Source organism: Strix uralensis, chromosome 5 (genome assembly GCF_047716275.1).
Source record: "Strix uralensis isolate ZFMK-TIS-50842 chromosome 5, bStrUra1, whole genome shotgun sequence".
Classification (NCBI taxonomy): domain Eukaryota; kingdom Metazoa; phylum Chordata; class Aves; order Strigiformes; family Strigidae; genus Strix; species Strix uralensis.
Genome location: NC_133976.1, coordinates 44287171 through 44307305, shown reverse-complemented (window position 1 = coordinate 44307305; position 20135 = coordinate 44287171). Strand labels below are relative to the sequence as shown.

The 20135-nt window shown below is 37.6% G+C and overlaps 1 protein-coding gene across 10 annotated transcripts in view; it reads right to left on the bottom strand.

Moving 5' to 3' along the window:
• Positions 1-20135, bottom strand: part of NAV3 (neuron navigator 3) — a 563787-nt gene that overhangs the window by 38422 nt on the left and 505230 nt on the right. For 8 of the 10 annotated variants that reach the window (XM_074870640.1, XM_074870639.1, XM_074870634.1 and 5 more), the window contains 6 exons: positions 17315-17356; positions 14841-15001; positions 12823-13011; positions 10236-10288; positions 5384-5407; positions 3038-3115 (listed from right to left, as the gene is read on the bottom strand). In XM_074870640.1, coding sequence (XP_074726741.1) covers positions 3038-3115; positions 5384-5407; positions 10236-10288; positions 12823-13011; positions 14841-15001; positions 17315-17356 — 547 coding nt within the window. The remainder of the gene's footprint in view (positions 1-3037; positions 3116-5383; positions 5408-10235; positions 10289-12822; positions 13012-14840; positions 15002-17314; positions 17357-20135) is intronic. The other 2 variants (XM_074870638.1, XM_074870642.1) reach the window with 1 other exon arrangement.

The following is a 20135-nucleotide window of genomic DNA, read 5'->3' as shown; positions in this document are numbered from 1 at the left end:
AAGTGATACTTCATAGAATTTATTTACATAAAGTGCTCAAAGGACTGGCAGAATTAGTACCAACACATCTTTAAGTGGTCTCTTTTGATCCTTTGGACTTATTTAAAAGTGTTTTTTTAATGCTTTAAATTGTCTGTACCAGAAATAGCAGAGACTGAACTCAGAACCAGGAGCAGAGACTGAACTCATAACCAGGCTTGTCATGAAATACTTTTCAGTTTTTGGTTTTGTAAAGTATGAATCTCATGACAGCATCCAAAAAAATATTTACTTATAAGATCTAGTAATATCTACTCTCCTTTTAAGATTGTATTCACTGTGAAGGTGTCCAAATCCCTTGTTCATGCCTGGAGAATTTGAAGCCTCTAAGTTTCATGCTCCTGACAAGTTTAATTTTGAGGGAATTTCCACATGTTGGGGATTTGGAAAAAAGAAAGATTTTTCTGGTACCGTTTAAAAACCCCATGTGCTAGAAGGATCAGCTTTAGGGTTGTTTATAGGTTTAGAGTTTAAAGAGCATCTCCATGGGGATGGATTAGAAGGTGAGTGATACAGTCAAAAGAATGTGAATAAATTAACCTTTATACAACATACGGCATGCATGCACATAAATATATGCATACAAGCACATACAGGTTTACAAATGTGGTACTTCTGGATAGGTAAAACCAGATGTACATGTATATATTTTTAAACTGTCCTGTTGAAAATGTTACCCTTCTAATTAGATCAGTAGAAAAACTATGGGCATTCTTACTAGAGACCAGATCCCCAGCCAATATATTGTGAGTTATACAGATTAAACCCAATTTATTTCTCACCCATGCAGCAGAATTAGTTTGAGTGAAAACCAAACCAAAATGTAACTATCCATCTTTTAGCTTGAGTCAGTTTCTTTGAAATATGGAAATATGACTTTGAAAATTTGCCTGAAATAGGTACTGTTATTAGAAACCAGTCTGTATGGTGTTTACTCCACACAAAGGAATACTGGCCAGAGATATAGTCAATGACTTCTAAATAATGCTGGGAAGAGATCGGACACAATTTGCCCAGACGAACCGAGCAATAGCCTCATTGCCTCAGCTGCAGAGGACATCCTGCCATCCTCACTCTATTGCACCTGTTGCTGTATTATAGGCTACAGCATTGCTGGGGTGACTGGAAAAGCATGGAGACTAAATAGACTCATCTTTCAACTTTCCCTTTCAACACACCAGCAAGAAGGAATATGCTGGTGTTTTCTGTTCAGAGCTAGCAGAAGGAGAGAAGGGCAAATTGCTTTTCTGCCCACAAAGTGAGGAACAGTACCAGGAGCATGAGTTATCACCATCAGAGTGGCTCCCACAGCAGCTCTAGTACAGGCATTTGAGCACAAGCCCACCACAGGCAAACAATTTAGTCTTACTGATATGATACCACTGCTCAGAATCCCAGAATGGTTTGGGTTGGTCGGGACCTTTAAAGATCATCTAGTCCAACCACCTGGCTGTGGGCAGGGACATCTTTCACTAGTTCAGGGACTTGCAGGAATCAAGCTAACTCTTCTGGGCATTAACAGGGCACTCAGGGTGGATGTGGGGATGTCTGTGATTGTGCTGTGTCACAAGCCCAGCCACAGTCCACCTAGCCCACCTCCCTGTGATCCCCCCTGCAAGGCAGAGCTGCTGCACCCTGCATCTTGGTGGAAAGAAAAGTGCCCTGCAGAGAACAATGGACTTGTTAGTAAACATGACTGTCCGAGGCATGCTGGCTTAGCTCTTCTGACCTCTCAGTGTTGGTTTTAGTCTGTTGCTCTCAGGATGAGTGAGAGAAGACTGCCCAACCTGATGAAGATGAAGATCAGTGTCTAAAATATATGAGTGAAGGAACCCCATACTGAGGCTAGGCATGCTGGCTATAAATTCCCAAATGAATAACCCAACTCAGAATCTTTTGAATTTACAAACATTGCAGGAGTCCAGTATTGTCTGCTTCACTAGCTCATTCTCAGAACTCAGAGCAGAGTGGCAGCCCATACCACTACAGAGGTACAACTACCCACAGGTGTTCTGCATCCACTCGAACAGAGCAGAAAGTGTTGAGTCGCTCTTCCACATTTTCACATGTGGCAGTCCTAAGAGAACAAGCAGCTTTCACACAGCTAGAGATTATTTTCTCACAACAGGAACACAGTACTACTTCACCAACTGAAATAATTTCCTGAAAATAATGGCAATATTTATAAATCTAAATCAGTACTCCTACATTTCAAAGAAAGGCACTATATAGGTTGCCCAAGACATCATGAAACTGCTTTTTTGAAATGCAAAATGATACTCTCTTGCAACTGCATCTAAGCTTTCCTTGGGAATGGTAACTATAGTTATATCCTGAATTGCATTTAAAAATCACTATACAATAGATTGTTCAGTAACTATCCAGTAACTTCATCTGAAACCATAGTAACCAGACAGGACTGTAGCTCACATTCCCTATCTGACATTATTTTCTTATAACATGTTCAATAACTCATATTACCAGTGTATGACAATTGGAAGGAACACCAGGGAGCTCTCTGTGAAATAGCCCAGTTTCCATTGGTTATATATCAGCACAATTACTGCAGCATATGAATTCTATATACAATTGTATACTGTGCTTCCCTCCACATCTATTTGCATTTTTCAGGGTTTATCTTTGTGAAATGAAACTATAATGAATTGTATCAGAATATGCAATTCGTGCCCTTTCTTTGGTTGTGTCTCCTTCTTACTTTTGGGCTTTTTTTAATTGATTCAGAGGAAAGAGTGAAACTGAACTGGATAGGACATCTGTCACATCCAAAGTGTGGAAACTCTCCATTTCCACTGTGTTTGATTACAAGATTTCTTCTGCCTGAAGCTGACACAAAATAGACATTTAATGAAATAAATTATTTGAAAAACATCAAAATAAATAAATAGTAAAGTCTCCCAGACCATGTGTTAAGAGTTATTAAGCCTGTCTGATAATATATTCTTTGATACTGTTTATGATCACAAGTAAAAATACTTACATTTGCTGAAAGTTGAGATGTAAGGGTAGCAACTTTCTCTTGCGATGCAACCAGCTCTCTCCGTAGTTTCTGAATTTGCTAGAAAAAAACAAGACTGCTGTCAGTATTTCAGCAATTTCCTTTTGTTGTGTTTTATTGCTTGTTTGTTTTCTTAATGGATCACTAACGAGTTTACAATGTCTTAGTTTCACATTTTAATCTCAGAACTATTCAGAAATACAAATTGTTAAAAGTTGGCACTTAGTGTTGTTCCAAATGTCTTCTTGCACTTAACCAGTATATGAGCTAGGATCCCAGTTAAGGGAGCACATATGGGCAAATGCTTAATTACTTCATATGTACAGTCCTCTGTTTGGACATGTAAATGTCATGGTTTTTTACCAAATCCTGTAAATTACAAACATATCCTTAGTGCAGTCAAGGATAGCAGCCCTGGATGAGGTCTGAGATTATGAAACATGAATGAATTTGGGTGAGTTTTGCTGTGCCTGACTGTAGACATAATGCAACCGACATACGTTAAATGTCTACATTAGATTCAGATAAAGTGCCAAAAAGTACTCCCCCATTGTCTGGCATGAAGAAGGCTTTGATGACTAACTCAGACACAGACTTTTGCTTCATGGATGTCTAAAATTAGATGAGGTACAGTAATAATTTTTTTCTCTAACACAATACTTCCTACAGTCCCTGTGATGCAAACATGCAGCCTCTTTAAATCTTACATACTATTCAAAAACTTTTTTGCCAACTTAAAATAAATGTAGCTTTAAATGTGCTTGTTGACACGAAAATGAACTTCATTCAAGGCTCCTGTATCCTTTAATGAAAAACAGAATCCTTAAGAAAAATATTTGTTTACATTTCAGCTAGGATAGATATCTAGCATGAAGCTTGCACATAATTTTAAGCTCACTGAACCCTATTTGAGATCTTACAGGGACTCCGGGCATTGCATTGAACTTAAGCACAGCATGGACTTTCACTCTGAAAATTCTTTTATTCAGACATAAAAGAAGTTATTCCAGACTAGAGAAGTAAAATGTGTAGAACTAGCCTAGGAAATGGAGCACATAACCCCCAACAGGGAATACTGCACGAGCTTTAAGAATGAACAGGTTCCTGTACATCTATGATATAAAAATAGCTAGGTCATTTACAGTAGCTCAGAGCAAAGGAGGCAGATTATTGAGCTGTTCTCCATCCTGGACTGCCACTTTTCTTTTTCAAAGTTTTCTCTTTGGCTTTCAATAGGAATTATTTGACCTTCCTGCTTAAGCTACACTTTCACTATATTCCTCCAACTAGACAAAGGTAGTTCTCATGAAGTGTTGTTCAACGTCTCCTGCAAGAGCATCACAAAGCAGATCCAGATACTGAGAAAACATCATGTAGAGATAGATATACAGGAAACAAATGTTGTTTCACCTCTATATACAGGGCAATGAAATGAGGAATTGTTATTTACACTACTGAGCTATGGCATGCTTCTTTAGCTCCTTTGCTTTAACTTTCAGAAAAAGAAACTGAGAAAATTCAGGTAGAAATTATATTGAAATATACTGCGGCAAGTAAGGAAGAATATGTTTACTTGTTCAACTTCCTCAAAATATCTTTTAGTTGACTTTTTCTCTGATTAGTATAGTAAAAATAGGAGCAGCATAAATGCAGGAGTTGGAAGGCATGTAGCTCTGTGAAGTGGAAGTGCCCCCTTTGGTGCTGCATTTTATTACTGTTACTCCTTGGTGCCCTTTTAATGCAACCAGGACTTCATTTTGAGAAAGGCTGTAATTGTATCCAGCTGCTGACCCAGGCTTGTCACCCATTCTTATACACTGTGAGGAGAAAGAAGCTGTTTTCCATGTCAGATTTGATTTATATCTGAAATCTATCTGTGCTGCTCTGAAATCCATCAAAGTGGTGAGTTTCAGAAATTTAATATAATGCAAAATGTAAGCGAGAGAAGTTCAAAGCGAACATTTGAAGTATTTTTCTCCTGAAAGGCAGCACATTACCTTGAATTGCACAGTCCCTTAGATCTAGTACAGAGTGGCTTTAAGTCTGAAATCAGACGTATCACAACTCCACTCAGAAGCCCGACTCTCATCAACTCTTTTCACCTTTTCACAACCTCAGCCAGGAGGCATTCTTCAGCACAATGCTAAGAAAACACCTTCTAGTGCACTAGAAGCTCCATCAGCTGTTAACCAATATTTCTTAAAAAGTGGTTCAAAGACACAAGGTGTATTTTCCCCAGCAACAGCAGTTTAGCCATAGCAGGTAAACAATAAACTTTAAAATAATATAATGAAATACATAAATGCAAAAATGAAGAAAAGTTCTTACCTCTGAATGTGCCTTTTCTTCTGCCTGGAAGAAAACAAAGAAGAAATGGCTTAGAAACAGTGTGCCACATAATTGCGGTAATAGGAAATAAAAGCCAGCTACACTGAAGTGAAATGAATAGCTCCATGGATCCATTACATTTAAGGAAGGTATGCAGTAAAAACAATAAATGGAATTCTTTTCAACTTACTTGGCAAGGCTCCAGCTGAAACCCCAAAGAGTTTGCCAGCATACTGACAATATGAAACAGTGGATAATTGGAGAACAGGAACAAAACTGCAGAAACTGCAGCTATATTTCTAAGATACAAAAGAAAATTTGCTATGCTGTCACTGCATGGACCTTAGTCTGTTACCAGCAAACTTTTGCACCGTAGTTATTATCATGGTTCCTGAAGCTATATTTCTACTTAGCAATACTTAGCAATATTTCTAATAGACTAATCCCTGCTAAAAGAAGCTGACAGCATACCAGTACAACATATATGGGGGGAAGGTGAGGGGAGAGGGGTACTTGCACTTTAAAGTAATTTCTTCCATACAGAGTACTGACCAAAATATTAAGGGCTATCAAGATATGTTAAAGTTTCAGCTTAAACTTGCTAATAGTATTTCATAATTTTAGATATTTTCTATATTGTTATGTACTGTGTCATATAATAATTCCATTTACTCAGCAGTCTTTTTCAACAAGCTAAGAAACTAAATAATTGCAAAGAAAACCTTTGGAAGTCATTAAATTTGTAAGCATGAGAGAAGTCTAATTTAGGAGGCATTTGGTGGACAGGGAAATCTTGTTTCAGTGGGATTCTAACGGAAAAGGATGGCTTGCCATGATGGAGGAACCCTTTCATAACATAAAATAAGAATCAGTTAATGTACTGGAAATCAATCCACCTCATGATCTGAGGTGGCTCAAGTCCAGACAAGCAGTCTAAGATTGTCTGGAAGAGAAGTAAGCAGTAAAAGGAAAATGTGGGTAGAAGAATTACCTATAAGTAACATTAGAAAGACTTAGAAAACCCAAGGTAAGAGTTCCTCAGAAGATTCCCTGACATCAGGCAGTATCTGTATTATTTACAAATTAATATAGCTGCTTTTTAAAGCCTGTAATGAGCACAACTTTTGTGCTGTTAGAATTTTAATAATTTATTATAGAAACGTTTTCTTACTTTACCTGGTGTAGAGGGAGAAGACTTAGAAAATACCTCTTTCCATACATGTTCATCTGTTAACAGTCACTAAACAGACTGTGATGCTATGCTATTTCCCCGTGCATCACTTAGAACTGCTCTTGGCTGAAACTACTTTAATACCCGATACATCACTACATGGGAATGATTTAGTATAACGATTGTTTTATTTGCCAGCACTGATGTGACACACATACTGATACTAACTTTCTGATCTGTGTTTGCAAAAAGGAGATCTGTCTACAGAAACAAATGAAATTCTATTCTTATGATTGTTACTTCAAACATATGGTGCATGAAAAGTCACAAAGGGATCAGGAAAGACCATGTCCCCTTATGAATTCTACTCTGTCAAGAAAAGCAAAAAGGTAAAAATGTAGGGTTGGTGACCTTTTCCTGAAACTGCCATGCGAAGACGTGGTCCCTTGTCCTTAGACCACCGGCCCCCCCTGATGAAGGCAGTGCTACATGTTGTTACCAGATGACTCCCTCACTGTACAAGGAAAAGTTCAGAGAGATGGCTCCCACAAGTGGGAGTGGGCAGTGGGAGAAGTAAATGAAAGAACTGGATTCTGGGCATACTATCAACTTCAAAAATAAAATCTGACAGCCAAATACATTTGAGCCATTTTTACTTAAGAGTTCATGCTGACATCATTGTAACCTAGCACTCAGCCATTGGCTCAAAAGGCTCTAAAAGGAAATCTTTTTCTCCCTCTAGTTCTCCATGCATCCCATCCTTGTAAGGATTTTTTTTTCTTTTTCTGAAGACTTAAAATATTAACATACAAATGAAATGTCCTTATGCATCTCTTTGAGCTTGGCTTAGCACAGTTGATGAAGTTTAGGGATTCTAAGTGTAGCTAAGGCTGAGAGCCAGTGTGAGAAATATAGCAATTAGCTAAATATGTGCAAATTGCAGTGTCTCACCTACTGAGCAAGAGGAGATTAAAATTGGAGACAACCTATCATAATTTAAACTACCACACATCTTTTTCAACTTCTCGGAGAGCTTGATATATTCACTGCCAAAACTGAATCAGTATTTCAATCTTACAGTCTGCTAAGTCTGCTTACATGGCATACTTTTTCGTGAAACCACATTTGTCTCTCTACTTGCATATCTCTACAGGCTAGATTTCCAGTCTGTTCAAGTAACTCCTGAAAACCCAAATGCAAATCAAGAAGAAAACCAATAATACAGAAAATACTAGTGAACGCAGAACTTCTGTCTCATTGGGCTTATTCATTGCAATGGCAGCAAATCATAAAATGTCTCTTTCTGAATCTCATATTCTAATTCTGAAAGAAACAATCTCCAGAAAATAACTTCAAGATTTTCAGCTATCCTTTGGTAATAATATATGAAGAACTTGTTCTTTATTTAGTACTTTTTCTGAATCTCTTCGGCGTTTAGGCTGCAGAAAACCACTAGCACCAAGGCTTAAGGCAATGATTGAGAAATCTGATAAATATATTTGATTGAGATGGTTACGGAAAGGCAGCTGCTTAAGAATTCCTGCTTAGTGATTTTGGACTGCTTAAGTAAGGTAAAAAAGCTCTTGTACTCCTCAAATCTAGTAATAGCTGAAAGCAAGTTGCCTGTGTCATAACCCTGTGAAGCTATCCCTTTCTGGAGGAAACGGGGCCCTGCATCATTTCATCAAACAATGAAATGTTCTCTGCTTTCAGCTGATGCGATAACTGTTGACAACCTTTCATGTTTCTATACTTCCTTTGTGCATCATCTTCTGATTAACTGCTGAAAAATTTAAACTTTTTTTCACAGGATTAGAGGGATCAAGCAGAAGAAATTCTGATCAAAAATCATCTTTAAAGGTCAATCCTAGTAACTTTGCCATACTAATTCCTTCTTGCCCTTTACAGATGTTTATGTAACTTCCATTATCTTGTCTACAAAATCCATAACATAAGGAGAGGGCTTAGCTGCAATGTGAATTCACAGTCAGACATTTCAGAAGATATTCCACTTACAGTATGAATTTGGGTAAACAGTTTAAAGTTTGTTTTGCAGGAGAAATACTGTTCTTTAATATCAAGAGGTTTAGGTAATATTTCCTAGATACTCTGTAATCCTGAATGATAGCAGGTTATATAAGAAGGAAGTATCAGTAAACTCTTGCTACATTACACAATATCAGAGCAGATATATTTCAGACTTACTGACTGATCAGGTGCTGAAAGCATCCCGTGTCATTTTATAATTTGATTTTTACCATCTATCAGTTTCATAACATTCTTCTAAAATTTGACATCAAAGCTTGAATTATAGTTTTGGACACACACACAAACACCCCCCCACACCCATGCAAACTGATCGTAGTGTCTCATAGACATGGAAATAGTAGTAAAGAATTTTTGGCTACCAAAACATAACTGAGAAGCTTTGTTTTGAATGCTAGTCATACCTCATGTGCAGCCAGTCTGTATGTACATTCTACCCCCCCAAAAAATAATTCAGGACTGGTCTGGACTGGAATTGCTTGCAACTTGCTGCTTAAGGCCTGAACAAACCTAATGCGTGTGTACCTAATATTTTAGACATGCCCTTGTATAGACCTTTTTATGATTAAACAGAACTAGGACAAGCACTGTTGTGGTAGATGTTGTGCATGGATACAACCTACTTTCCAAGCTAACATGAGTTTAGCATTGAGATAGGGCTACCAGATGGTACAAATGCATCAGACTGCATGGGCTCAGTATTCCCAGGCAATAACTGGTGTTGGCTCTGGGTAGAGGAGTCCATGTCATTCCTGGGACATCAGCTGACTCTGTTCAACACCTGAAAATACGGAGAGGAGACAGACTATTCACGAATGCATGGTATGAAAGCAGATAAGTGGGTTGCTCTCCCATGAAAAAGGGCTACTACAGCATGTAATTGTAGTTAGCAAATAGGTTGTAAAGCAACTGTGGCGTATCATGAAGGGAATGTCCAAACACATTTAAGTCCTCCCATATGCATGATTTCTTGTTAGTTAGAACAACTGAAGCAACAAAGTATGCAGAAGATCTCAAAAAAGATACCAAAACAATAAAACAGAGGAAAAAAAATCAAAACCAGAACTTCTGCTTGAGCTAGAATACAATTACTCAATCTAATTAATCTAATTAACTAAGATTAATAATTTTTTAAAGACTCTCTTCTCTTTGGAAATAACATCTAAATGCTGAAATTTGCAACAATGATCAGTGGACATTTAAACTGCAAATTGTATCTACCATTTCCCTTAACCTGAAGTTTTTCAAGAAGTGTACCCTCAAACAGTGACAGGACAAAACCACTTTGTAAATTGTGCAATTAGAAAACTAGCTGAAAATAATCAAAATCACCCAAAATTATCAACTACAATAGCACAAGGAGTCCCTTAAAGAAAGACTCCTAGACTGTTACCTTCTTTTTAGCTGTCAGAATATACACTAGGTAATTTTAAGCCGTTCTGAACAAGTCACATAAAAAGATGAAAATAATGTATTTTAAAATAGCATGACATTAATACCAAAGTTGAAAATAAATGTTCCTGCTTTATTGCAGTACAATTTTAATCATTCTAAACATCAAAGTATTGAAATTTTCATGAACAATGAACAAGAATAGAGACAGGCAGAATTTTTTTCTAAAATGTCAATACTCACCGTAGAGTAGAGAGAGGACGTGCTGGAGACAAGTGACAATGAGGACCCATGTACTTTAAAAAAAGGAAAATAACATGAAATATTGACGAAAGCATAAAACTTCTGCCATGTAGCTCAATAACTAAACATCTTTTTAAAATGAGAGCCAATCTTCCACAAAGAGTAATTATGAGCTATCAGTATAGAAAAGCCATTGATATTTTTTCATGCACTTAAAATGATTTTTCTATACAGCAAAAGCACTTTGTATGAGGTAGGAGAGCTAGCCAGTGAGATTCAGTATCATTACCAGCAAACCAAGCATCACTTTTGTTGTTTTGACAACAAATCACTTGATAAATACATTCTTTAGAGAAACCAGAAATTGAGCTGTTTATACACCTGTTCAAAGCTGAGCAAACTGATTTTAATAGGAGACTATGCTTTGCAAAACAGTTCATATTCCCTGTGGTGAGCTCCCAGGCTCTGCTCAGCTGGTTTCTCCCCTCAGCATGATTCAGACCCATGTATTTGTAGTCTATGTGAAGGGGTCACTGCAAGACATAGTGCCATATTTCCACTAATCATCACTAGAGTTGGTCTCAAGAGCACCGAGTGAATGTTGCAGGACTTCAGCTCAAAAAATGGGGTTCCTGGCCTATCTGAAAATGGCAACTGAAGACTAAACAGAAACAAAATTGCCCCTTCTGCTTCTGATGACTCTCCTGAGGAAGGATGCACCAATAGAGAATTTTAAAGAAGACAATATATTTCATTACTTCTTTTCATTTTTGTTTCAAATGAAATTTGTTTAATATTTATAATCTGCCAGGGTTCAGTAAATAAATTATATTGCTTTAATAGCTACCTGGCCTCCATATGCCAAACAGACTATACAAGAATACTTGGATTAGCCAAATAGACTTTAAATCTAGTTTTGTAACTGGGCAAATATTTACAAAGATGTGTTACACTGATCATTGAAACCCTGTTGCTTTCAACCTATCTTTGGTTTTCAGTCTCTGCTTTAGATCTCTCAGCTAAACTCCCATTCTGCTCTCACACACAGTGGCTTTACCCATTATGTCACTTCTTTCACTATAACCTGCCTCAGAGCTCCTATCTTAAATAAAATACATTTGGCCTTTCAACATCATCATCTCATGTTAATCTCTAATGACTGCAAACTGCTGAAAACTGTTTATTATTGCTGCATTGACTTTTGTTTACTCAGGTTGATCATGGTTATCCACTCCAGCTGGATATGAAACATGACCAATGTAAAAGGTTTCATCAAAGCCACTGGTGACCCATTACTGAAATTCTAGATTTAACACCTCTTTTTCTATGCATAAATTCTTTGCCTTGTTTTCTCTATTATTCTTCCAGTGCTTCCTTTGATATTCTCCTGTTCCTCAGCAAAGCATCTGTAGTCAGCTCTGTCATTGAATTATGTGATATGCTTCTGTGCAGTCAGCCATCCTCTCTGGGCTGACAGCTCACAGCTTGATCTGTCCTGCACCCTACTGCTAGTATTACATACCCAGATATCTGCCTGACATATAATCTAAAATACAGAAGAAGGAATTGTAAAGTAAAAGTATTAGTTTTCTGTTATTTCATCTAGGACTATTTTTCCCCTTTTATCTCATAACTATGAGCTCTGGATCTAGTGTTAGACTTTTTTATTTGCTTGTTATAAAGACCATTTATATTGTCACCACCTAGCAGTAAGCAAGATTGATGAAATGATGCTATAAAATGAATCTCCATTAAATGTTAGCGGGGTTTTTCTTGTGTGTTTTTTTTTGTTGTTGTGGTTGGTTGTTTTGTTGTTTTGTTGGTTTTTTGTTTTGGTTTGGTTTTTTGTTTTTGTTTTTTTTTAATTAAGGGGTGTGAGAAGTTTGTGCTTATGGGAATTCTGCAAATAATCAGATTTACCAGAACTGTTAGGCAGAAGAAGATGTTACAGTGCATTTAATTAGGAGTTGTCAAATGTTCTGTGGTTAAAAAGAACAAAAACCAAAACCAAACCAAAAAATATTCCCCAAATTCCAGGGGTTGTACATAGCATTAAAGAAACCAGACCAACAGTAATAACCTGCATAAAGAAAGTATGGAGGTCAGATTAAATGACAGAGTTTAAATACAGAAATTCACATTCTCATAGTGTAAGAGGCTGTCGGGAAGTGGGGAAATGAAATGACTACGAAAGAAAAGGGATGCTAAGTAGCACTGGCGTTTGGAAAAAAAAAGGAAATACGGAAGTAGGACTAAGAAAGCATGGAATCACAGTAGTTAAGGTATGCCCAGACACTTCAACTTTAGAGGCAAAAAGAATAAAACAATTTTCCAGAAGCAGCTTCCTTTCCTTCAAAATTTCTGATAAAGGATTTATACGTGTATTACATACACAGCATAGCATATTACTGTGTGAAAGGAATATCTGTCATGTCTTAGGGTGAGGAAGTTCAGATCAACAGAATTTTAAAGTTTCAGAAAGTTATTTAAGTTTTTATGTTGCAGAAGAAATATTTTAAAATTTCACTACACTTTGGAGGCCTATTATGGGGCCTATTCACTGATCCAAATAGTAACTCTGTCTTACCTTCTTCCATGCTGTCCCTGAATGAACCTGAATGACTAATCGCTCGTGGTCTCTCTTCTAAGGATGTAGCACTGCCACACAGTTGGGAATCATCATACAGATCAAAAGAAGTGTCTTGTGCAGGGATGCTGTTTGAACGCATCATACTGGGTCCAGGAAGGTTAAACTGAGATAGGTTGGTTGGACTCACTGGAATACAAAACTTTATTAATGAAGCACGTTTTCATTAAATGAATTTTGGTTCTGCACAAAATTGTAATGTAGGACTACCATGGTTAGGTGGACTTTACACTGTTGAGAAAATGAAAAACTTTTATTCCTACATATAAAGCCACGACAAAAAGGTGAAGCAGATGATCTTCCAGGAGCTGGCTGAGAGTAATCCTGTAAAACACATGGTAACACTAACACTAGTGTCTGAATATACACTTGTTTGACAGCCCAAGACAGAAGATCAATGGGAGAGATTCAAAAGGCAAAAGTTAAAAAGGAGTAAGAAGTCATAAGTACTTTTTATAAGCTGCTTTTCTAATAAATCAGTATCTCTATTTTATTGTTATATACCTATATTACCAACTGCTGTGAAGACCAAAGTTTATTGGCATAATGCAAGATGGATTTATGCTTTGACTTTCTACAGACCCTACCACAATACTAGGATAAAATTCCTTCACAGGTCAGTTGAATCTCATCATAATAAATAGGAGTAGTCTGATCACTCATGGTTGAAATCCAGAACATCGTTGATGAACCTACCTGAAGCTTTTGCAAAGTTTGCTTGCCAGTAGGAAGAAAAGCATGGTTATGGCTCACCTGGACCACATGAACTCAGTGTCTAGAATTCAAATTCAGCCTCAGTGTTTGGACTTTTACTTTAGATCATGCAGGACGTGCCTTAAGTCATAAACTACCAGAGCAGCTGTTTTGTGAGAGCAAATTATTCCATAGGGCTATGACAATGGAAAGAAGCAAAGAACAATGACAAAATAAATTTAAAAACCCCCTGATTTTATTGCTCCCTGTTGTGAGTACAAGAACTATGAACAAAAAGAAAAAGAAGATAATTGTAAGCAGAAAATGATAGAGTGAAAGAAACACTGCTTAAAAAGAGCTGTGTCTAAAACTAATGCAAGTACATGGAGGAAATCCAAAGCAGTGGCTTGCTTAGACAAGATCCAATTTCATTTTTAAAAGTTGCTTTGTTCAACTTCTTCTCCCATATGTAATAAAGACAAACATTTGTATGTCTGATCAAATTTATTTTGAGTGATTGTAACCTACAGATGCCACAAGCTGTGACAGAGTGACAGAAGTGTGAATGCTTCAAAGTTTGCTGTTAATTCCACAGTAAGGGCCTAAAACAAAAAAGCTCATTGTGAACCTAGGTGTGCAAATAAATGGTTTTCTATTAAGCATGAAAGAAAAAAAAAAAAGTATTAACAAAATTAAATTTGTGTGGGATTAACCTGAAACAAGATCCAGAAGAACCAAATCTAAATCTTGACCTGTAATCAAATAAATCTGAAATGTGACTCACATCCCAAAATATTATATTGCATTCAAGTTAGGATTTGGATTGGGCCCAGTGCAGTTATAGTCGGGTCCAGCCACTGAAATGCATTGGAAAGGCCAGTCTCAAAGCAAACCTGTATATAGGGAAAAAGCAGTGTTTAGTGTCTGGGTTGAGATTCACTAAAATCACTGGAAAGAATCCTACAGACTGTGAAACCTAAAAGATGAGTAGCTTTGAACTAGAAGCTAATTTCCAGCTCTGCCTCAGATTTTCTTCTCCCAGGGCAAGTCACAGAGAATCTGTGCTTTTTTTCTATATGCAAAACAGGAAGTACCCTGGCCTAATCCATAAAAACCACTGTGAGTTTCTCTTCATTAGTGAGGTACCACAAAATGGTGATGGAGATGTTAAAATACACTATCTAGTCTGACAAAGAAATAAGAATGGTTGAATTTTATGATGCTATTCTAGAGTGGGAGAAACAGTGAAGGGAAACAGCATTTACCCAGGTTGGAAAAGTGATATTTTCCAGTTGCAGATGAAGACATAGCTGAAGGAGAAACAAGCGGGGACTGACTGCCAGTGTCTTGCAGGCCTCCGGTTGAATGGGAGCGTAGCCATTCCTTGCCTTCCTCCTGACTCGTCTGCCGGGATGATGGAGTATATCTGAAAAACCACAGCTGACACGCTCAAAACAATGACAAGGTGACAGTTTAGAAAGAAACAGGTGTCACATAAATACCCTTCACAAGTTAAATAGAACAAAACCCTTGGAAAGCATCAAGTCTAATCAAGTGATTATCACCAGGGATTTTAACAAGGTAAAATTTACCATCTTATTACAACAAGAAAAGTACAGGACTTGAAACCCCCTTCCTCTTCATCCCCCTCCCCAAGACAGCATTCCCTTCCTTTGAAGAGATATGATGATAAACCATAGAAGACAGACAACTGAGCTGACAGGAAAGGACTTCAAAGCTATAGGAAGTGTGCAGGCTGATGCAAAAGCTCGGAAGCTGTACGGTTAGCATGAGGAATGGACAGACTAGAAGCCAAGAAATGTAAGTAGCCACTTACAAAATGATATCTGCCACAGATCATGTGGACAATTGGTTAGATGACAGGAGTGAAACAGATCAACAACTCTGAAAAAGGAGTTTTCACCGTTAATGACAGCTACTCATGGTCATACGTGCAGTCTGCTGCTCTGAATGTTATTTGGCATTGTGTCCTGCCCCAAACTGGGGGGAGGGAAAGGGACAGGAAAAATCCACAATTAGCAGGAAAAAAATTCTCTGGAAGGAAGAAGTCTGACAATCAGACATTCATCAACTGCTTGCTGTAGCAAATGAATAAAACAAGTGCGACTTGACTCACAGGCTAAGAGGGAGAACTGGTAACTCAGTGGCCCAGCCTCTTTTGGCTGGGCTGGAAGAGGGACAATTTGGCAGTGGTCAAACATTAAAATGTGCAGGTAGTGTGGGTCTTAATCAAGAGACTGTTTTCAGCAATGTCTGCAATAGCCTGCTTCATTCAGCACAATCTCCTGCTGAGAAATGAGCACCTTATTCACCACTGTCATGAGCCATCAGTGTTCCCCAAGCAGCAGAACAGAAAAGGCTTTTGATATTCTGGCTTCAGGCTTGCGAGGCACAAGTATTTCTGCTTAGAAAGCAGATTAAATGAACATGTAAGTTCTCATGTTGTGCTTGGGGTTTTGTACAATATTTTATGGCATTAAAACATCTTGTCCTGATTAAATATTTACTTCCTTTCTCCTTTCAAAAAGACAGCTATGATCTTTGATTATAAATGTGGTAGAGCAGAGTTATCTAGTGGTTATCGGATCAGAAGGATGGCAAAATGAGAATTCAGGATCTGGATCTTGGACTGGGATCTCTGCACATTAAATCAAAGTGATGGTCTTTCTGGGATAACTGATCAGGTTTATATGCCTATAAACTGTTTTCCCACTCCATTTCACTTTCAGCTTTCAGCCACCATTACAGTTGTACAGCCACAAACCTCAAACATTCCATCATACCCTTGCAGAGTCCCCTCTATGCCTCTTTCATGTCTTTCACCTTTTCCATTCTCTCTGAATCCAAAATTGTTTGGGGATAACAGGAATTTTGATTAAATTCTTATTAAGGAACAACCAGTACAGAAGAGCAGAAGGTGCTTTCTAGTGACAACGTTTTAGCACTATCTTAAAATTTCATAAAATATTATTTATCAATAACTCAAGAGATTTAACTGTGTAATTTCAGTGACTGGAAGGCTGCAGAGTGTCTGTGTGTATGCACATATATCCTTGCTTGCCAAATCTCCTTCCTGGATTAGGGAGATGGTTTCCGTGCCTGATGAGACCAGACACGTTACCTAATGATCAAGAGGGTGGATGACTTCTGTTTTCTATGATGAAGACAGCTCTAATTAGTGGGGAATTAGTAGCAAAGTTGGACTCTGAGTATTGCTGGATACGGACCAAGAAGACTAGCTGGAGCAGGGCTTACGTTGTACTTACAAACCTTGGATATGAAAATCAGCATTTGATAGCCCTACCCTTTACTAGATCTTCAATTCAAATTGCATGAGTGTTTGCATTTAGAGTTCAGATCCACCTCTAAAACCTTGTTTTCTCAATAACGTTTTCAACAATTAGTCAATTGAATTGCAAAAGTATCTTGTTCTGTTTCCTATAGTTCTCCAGGATTCATTGCCTTTTAAGATTCATTGCATAAGGAAACTACCTTTAACAGGATTCACTTTCCATGATATATCTTGAAAGGAAATTTATTCACTAGACAGACTTTGAAAGAAAAAGTCCACTGTTAAAATCTAGGTTTTGTGGTTTGAATCTAAATACCAAGAACTCTGTTGTAACAGGATCAATAAAAGAAGAAAGAAAAGGAAAGACAGTGTAGAAAAGATTACAGGAAAACAGAGAAGCAGCAGTCATACTCAAAAAAAATATACCTTAATCCCTTTTTGGGTAGTGTATTTCTGTCAAGCTGCATGCTGTTAAAACAAAAAAAATCCCTAAGGACATACAGTAAACAGAATTACAAATTTTAAAGGTCTAGATTTGTGTGCATAACAGAAGGTCATTTAATGCTCTTTAATTTATCTTTCATGATAAATCCCTGATTCTTCGGAGGGGACAATAGGACATGGACTGCTGCACATTCATTTTTCATCTAGACATGCTCTGGGATGGGTCAACAGTAATTTGGAGACTATCCAAGTGAGAAAGAAGTCCTTCCTTACCATTTCTAACCTCCCTACAGCTTCACCCTGCAATCTGTGCAAGAATCATATGGTCACAGTATGAATCTTTATTTTTCACAGTTGCCTATGGTATGCCAATAGATTTCAGAAAGAAATGAAAGTTGTGGCACCTGCTAAGAGACAGCATGACCTTGCCAGAAGCCAAATGACAGCTCTGCATGTAGAAATGCATGCTAAATATACAGACACTTTGCTTTCTGTTCTTGTGGATTGATGGTGGGGACAATGAAAAGTGGCACCAGAGCAATGTTATATATTCACGCACACATGGTGGCAAAGTGGGTGATTACCACAAATCTATGACTGGAGTTTTCCTAATTTAAACCCCATCACTAGAAGGGCACCCACTAGCATTCCTTCATTTGGGCATTTCTTCATAAAGGCTGGTTAGATCAGTCCCCAACTAGTGTGGGTTGAATTTGAACTAGTTATCATCAGGTAAGTGTTACAATTTTTTTTCCCTTAAGAACACAGTTCAGTGTCACTGTATGGATTAAATTGAGAAATGGCTTTAGAAAGTTTCTGTATTACATATCATAATCACACCTCTGAGAGCAACAGTAACTTAGGACCCCTCCTACCCAAGAAAACTCTCATGCCATTATTAAAGGACGTTTTCTATTGTGCTGGGGGTGCTGGGTGCCCTGTTGTCATGTAGCCTTGATCTGAGCAGGTAAAGGCAGTGAAAACACTGTTGACATTAACAATCCATTACCATTAAGGCTCAGAGTAATGGAAGTAAATCACTCTTACCACCAGAGAGTTTTATAGGCAATTTTACTGGTTTAATTAGGGCCCTGTTCCGCACAGGGAGAAAGCAAATGAAGGAGAAACTTAGCAGGATTTCAGCACAGGCCCAGCTATCATGGTCCATGTGAGAGTAGTCTTCTAGCAGACAGAGGACTAAGTTTTCAGCATTTTGCTCCCAACATAACTAACAGGATCAAGAATGGTCAGTAAAAAGACAACATAAATTTGAATGCATGATTCATGTATTTTTTAGTTCCTTACAGAGAAGAATGGGGTTTTGACGTTTCGTTATGTACCTTTACACATCTCTAAATTTCAAAATAAATAAACATGATCATAACACCAGTTTCTTCTGCAAATACTTCAAACATCCTAATGAACAATACATTTTCTAATATTACTTCAACTTGAAGTTTTGTGTATTTCAAAATAATCTATAGCACATTATCTAAAAATAAAGGACCCAATCAGTGCTCCTTTAAAGCAACCCACAAGCCAAAAGTTACAACTCAGTCAGATAAATAGGCTAATAGTGACCATAGGATTTTACTAAAAAACTTTTGAATTCAGATATTCAAATGGAATAGGGGTGAATATTCCTCAGCAAGAGCATGGAGTTATTGCAGCTACTAAATCTTGAAAAGATGTTTCTAGTTTTCAGATAATTGCATGAAGCCATTAACCACAGTTCCATGTAACTATTAATTCAGACTGAAAACTGCCCACATGTTTTTAGTATCTGAAAGCATTCCTCCACCAAAAGCTAGGTATAATACTTCTACTGAAACTGGACTTCTGGTAAATAGAACTGAGATGACCTCAGGGCTCAAAAGATTTCTAAAGATGATATGAAAAAAAGTCAGTCCTTTCCTGAAAGAAGCAATGCATACATGGAAATCTGTCTCTTTGGCTCAAAAGAAATATCAATATAAAGTGAGGCTGAGAATATCATAGTATTCCTGGTATTTTCCTTTGCCATGTCAATTGCAAAAAGCAGTCTTGCAGGAAGATGCATGCAGATGTACGCTGAAGTTATCAAGCCCCCCGTATCCCCATTCTCTTTTGTGTATTTTGTACTGCTGAAACCATCTGCAAGTTCTCTGGAGGAAATTACAGGACGTCTTACAGTTCTCACTTTCTTACTTGCCCTTGGTGTTAGGGTTAACTTGGGAAAGGGACATAATACCATATCCTTGGGCTATATCTAACTGTTGCAGAGCTGTTAAAGAATAAAACATATTATTGCAAGCTAAGAAACATCTAGGGAGGTCTAGGACAGTCTGGGCCAAGCTGATATGGGTCTTATAAATGAGTTTCTACAAATGACTGAGCACAAGAAAATCTGATACATGATGCACTGTTTCACTCGTTAAAACCGCAACCACCAACTATGATGATAATTTAAAACAATTGCAAGTCTTGAAGAGATTAAGTGGTTTTCAATGCACTTTCATGGCCCTCAAAACTAAACATTCTTTTAAACTAAACCAGAGCAAGTCAGTCATGTAATTAGAAACCACTTCCACTCTGCTAATCTTAAAATGCAGCCGTTATTGCTGATGAGACCACTGTTAATTCCTGTATTTCTGCATTTTTTTATGCATCCCTTGCTGTGTCACTCAGACTAAGCAGAAGAAAGACAAATTTGCCATGTTCAACAGCAATTAAGGGTTCAAAAGAACAATTGGTGGTGTGCCCACCTGGAAAATGTTATTAAAGCAGTGCTATTTCACCAATTAACCCCAGTAGATGTTTTTAT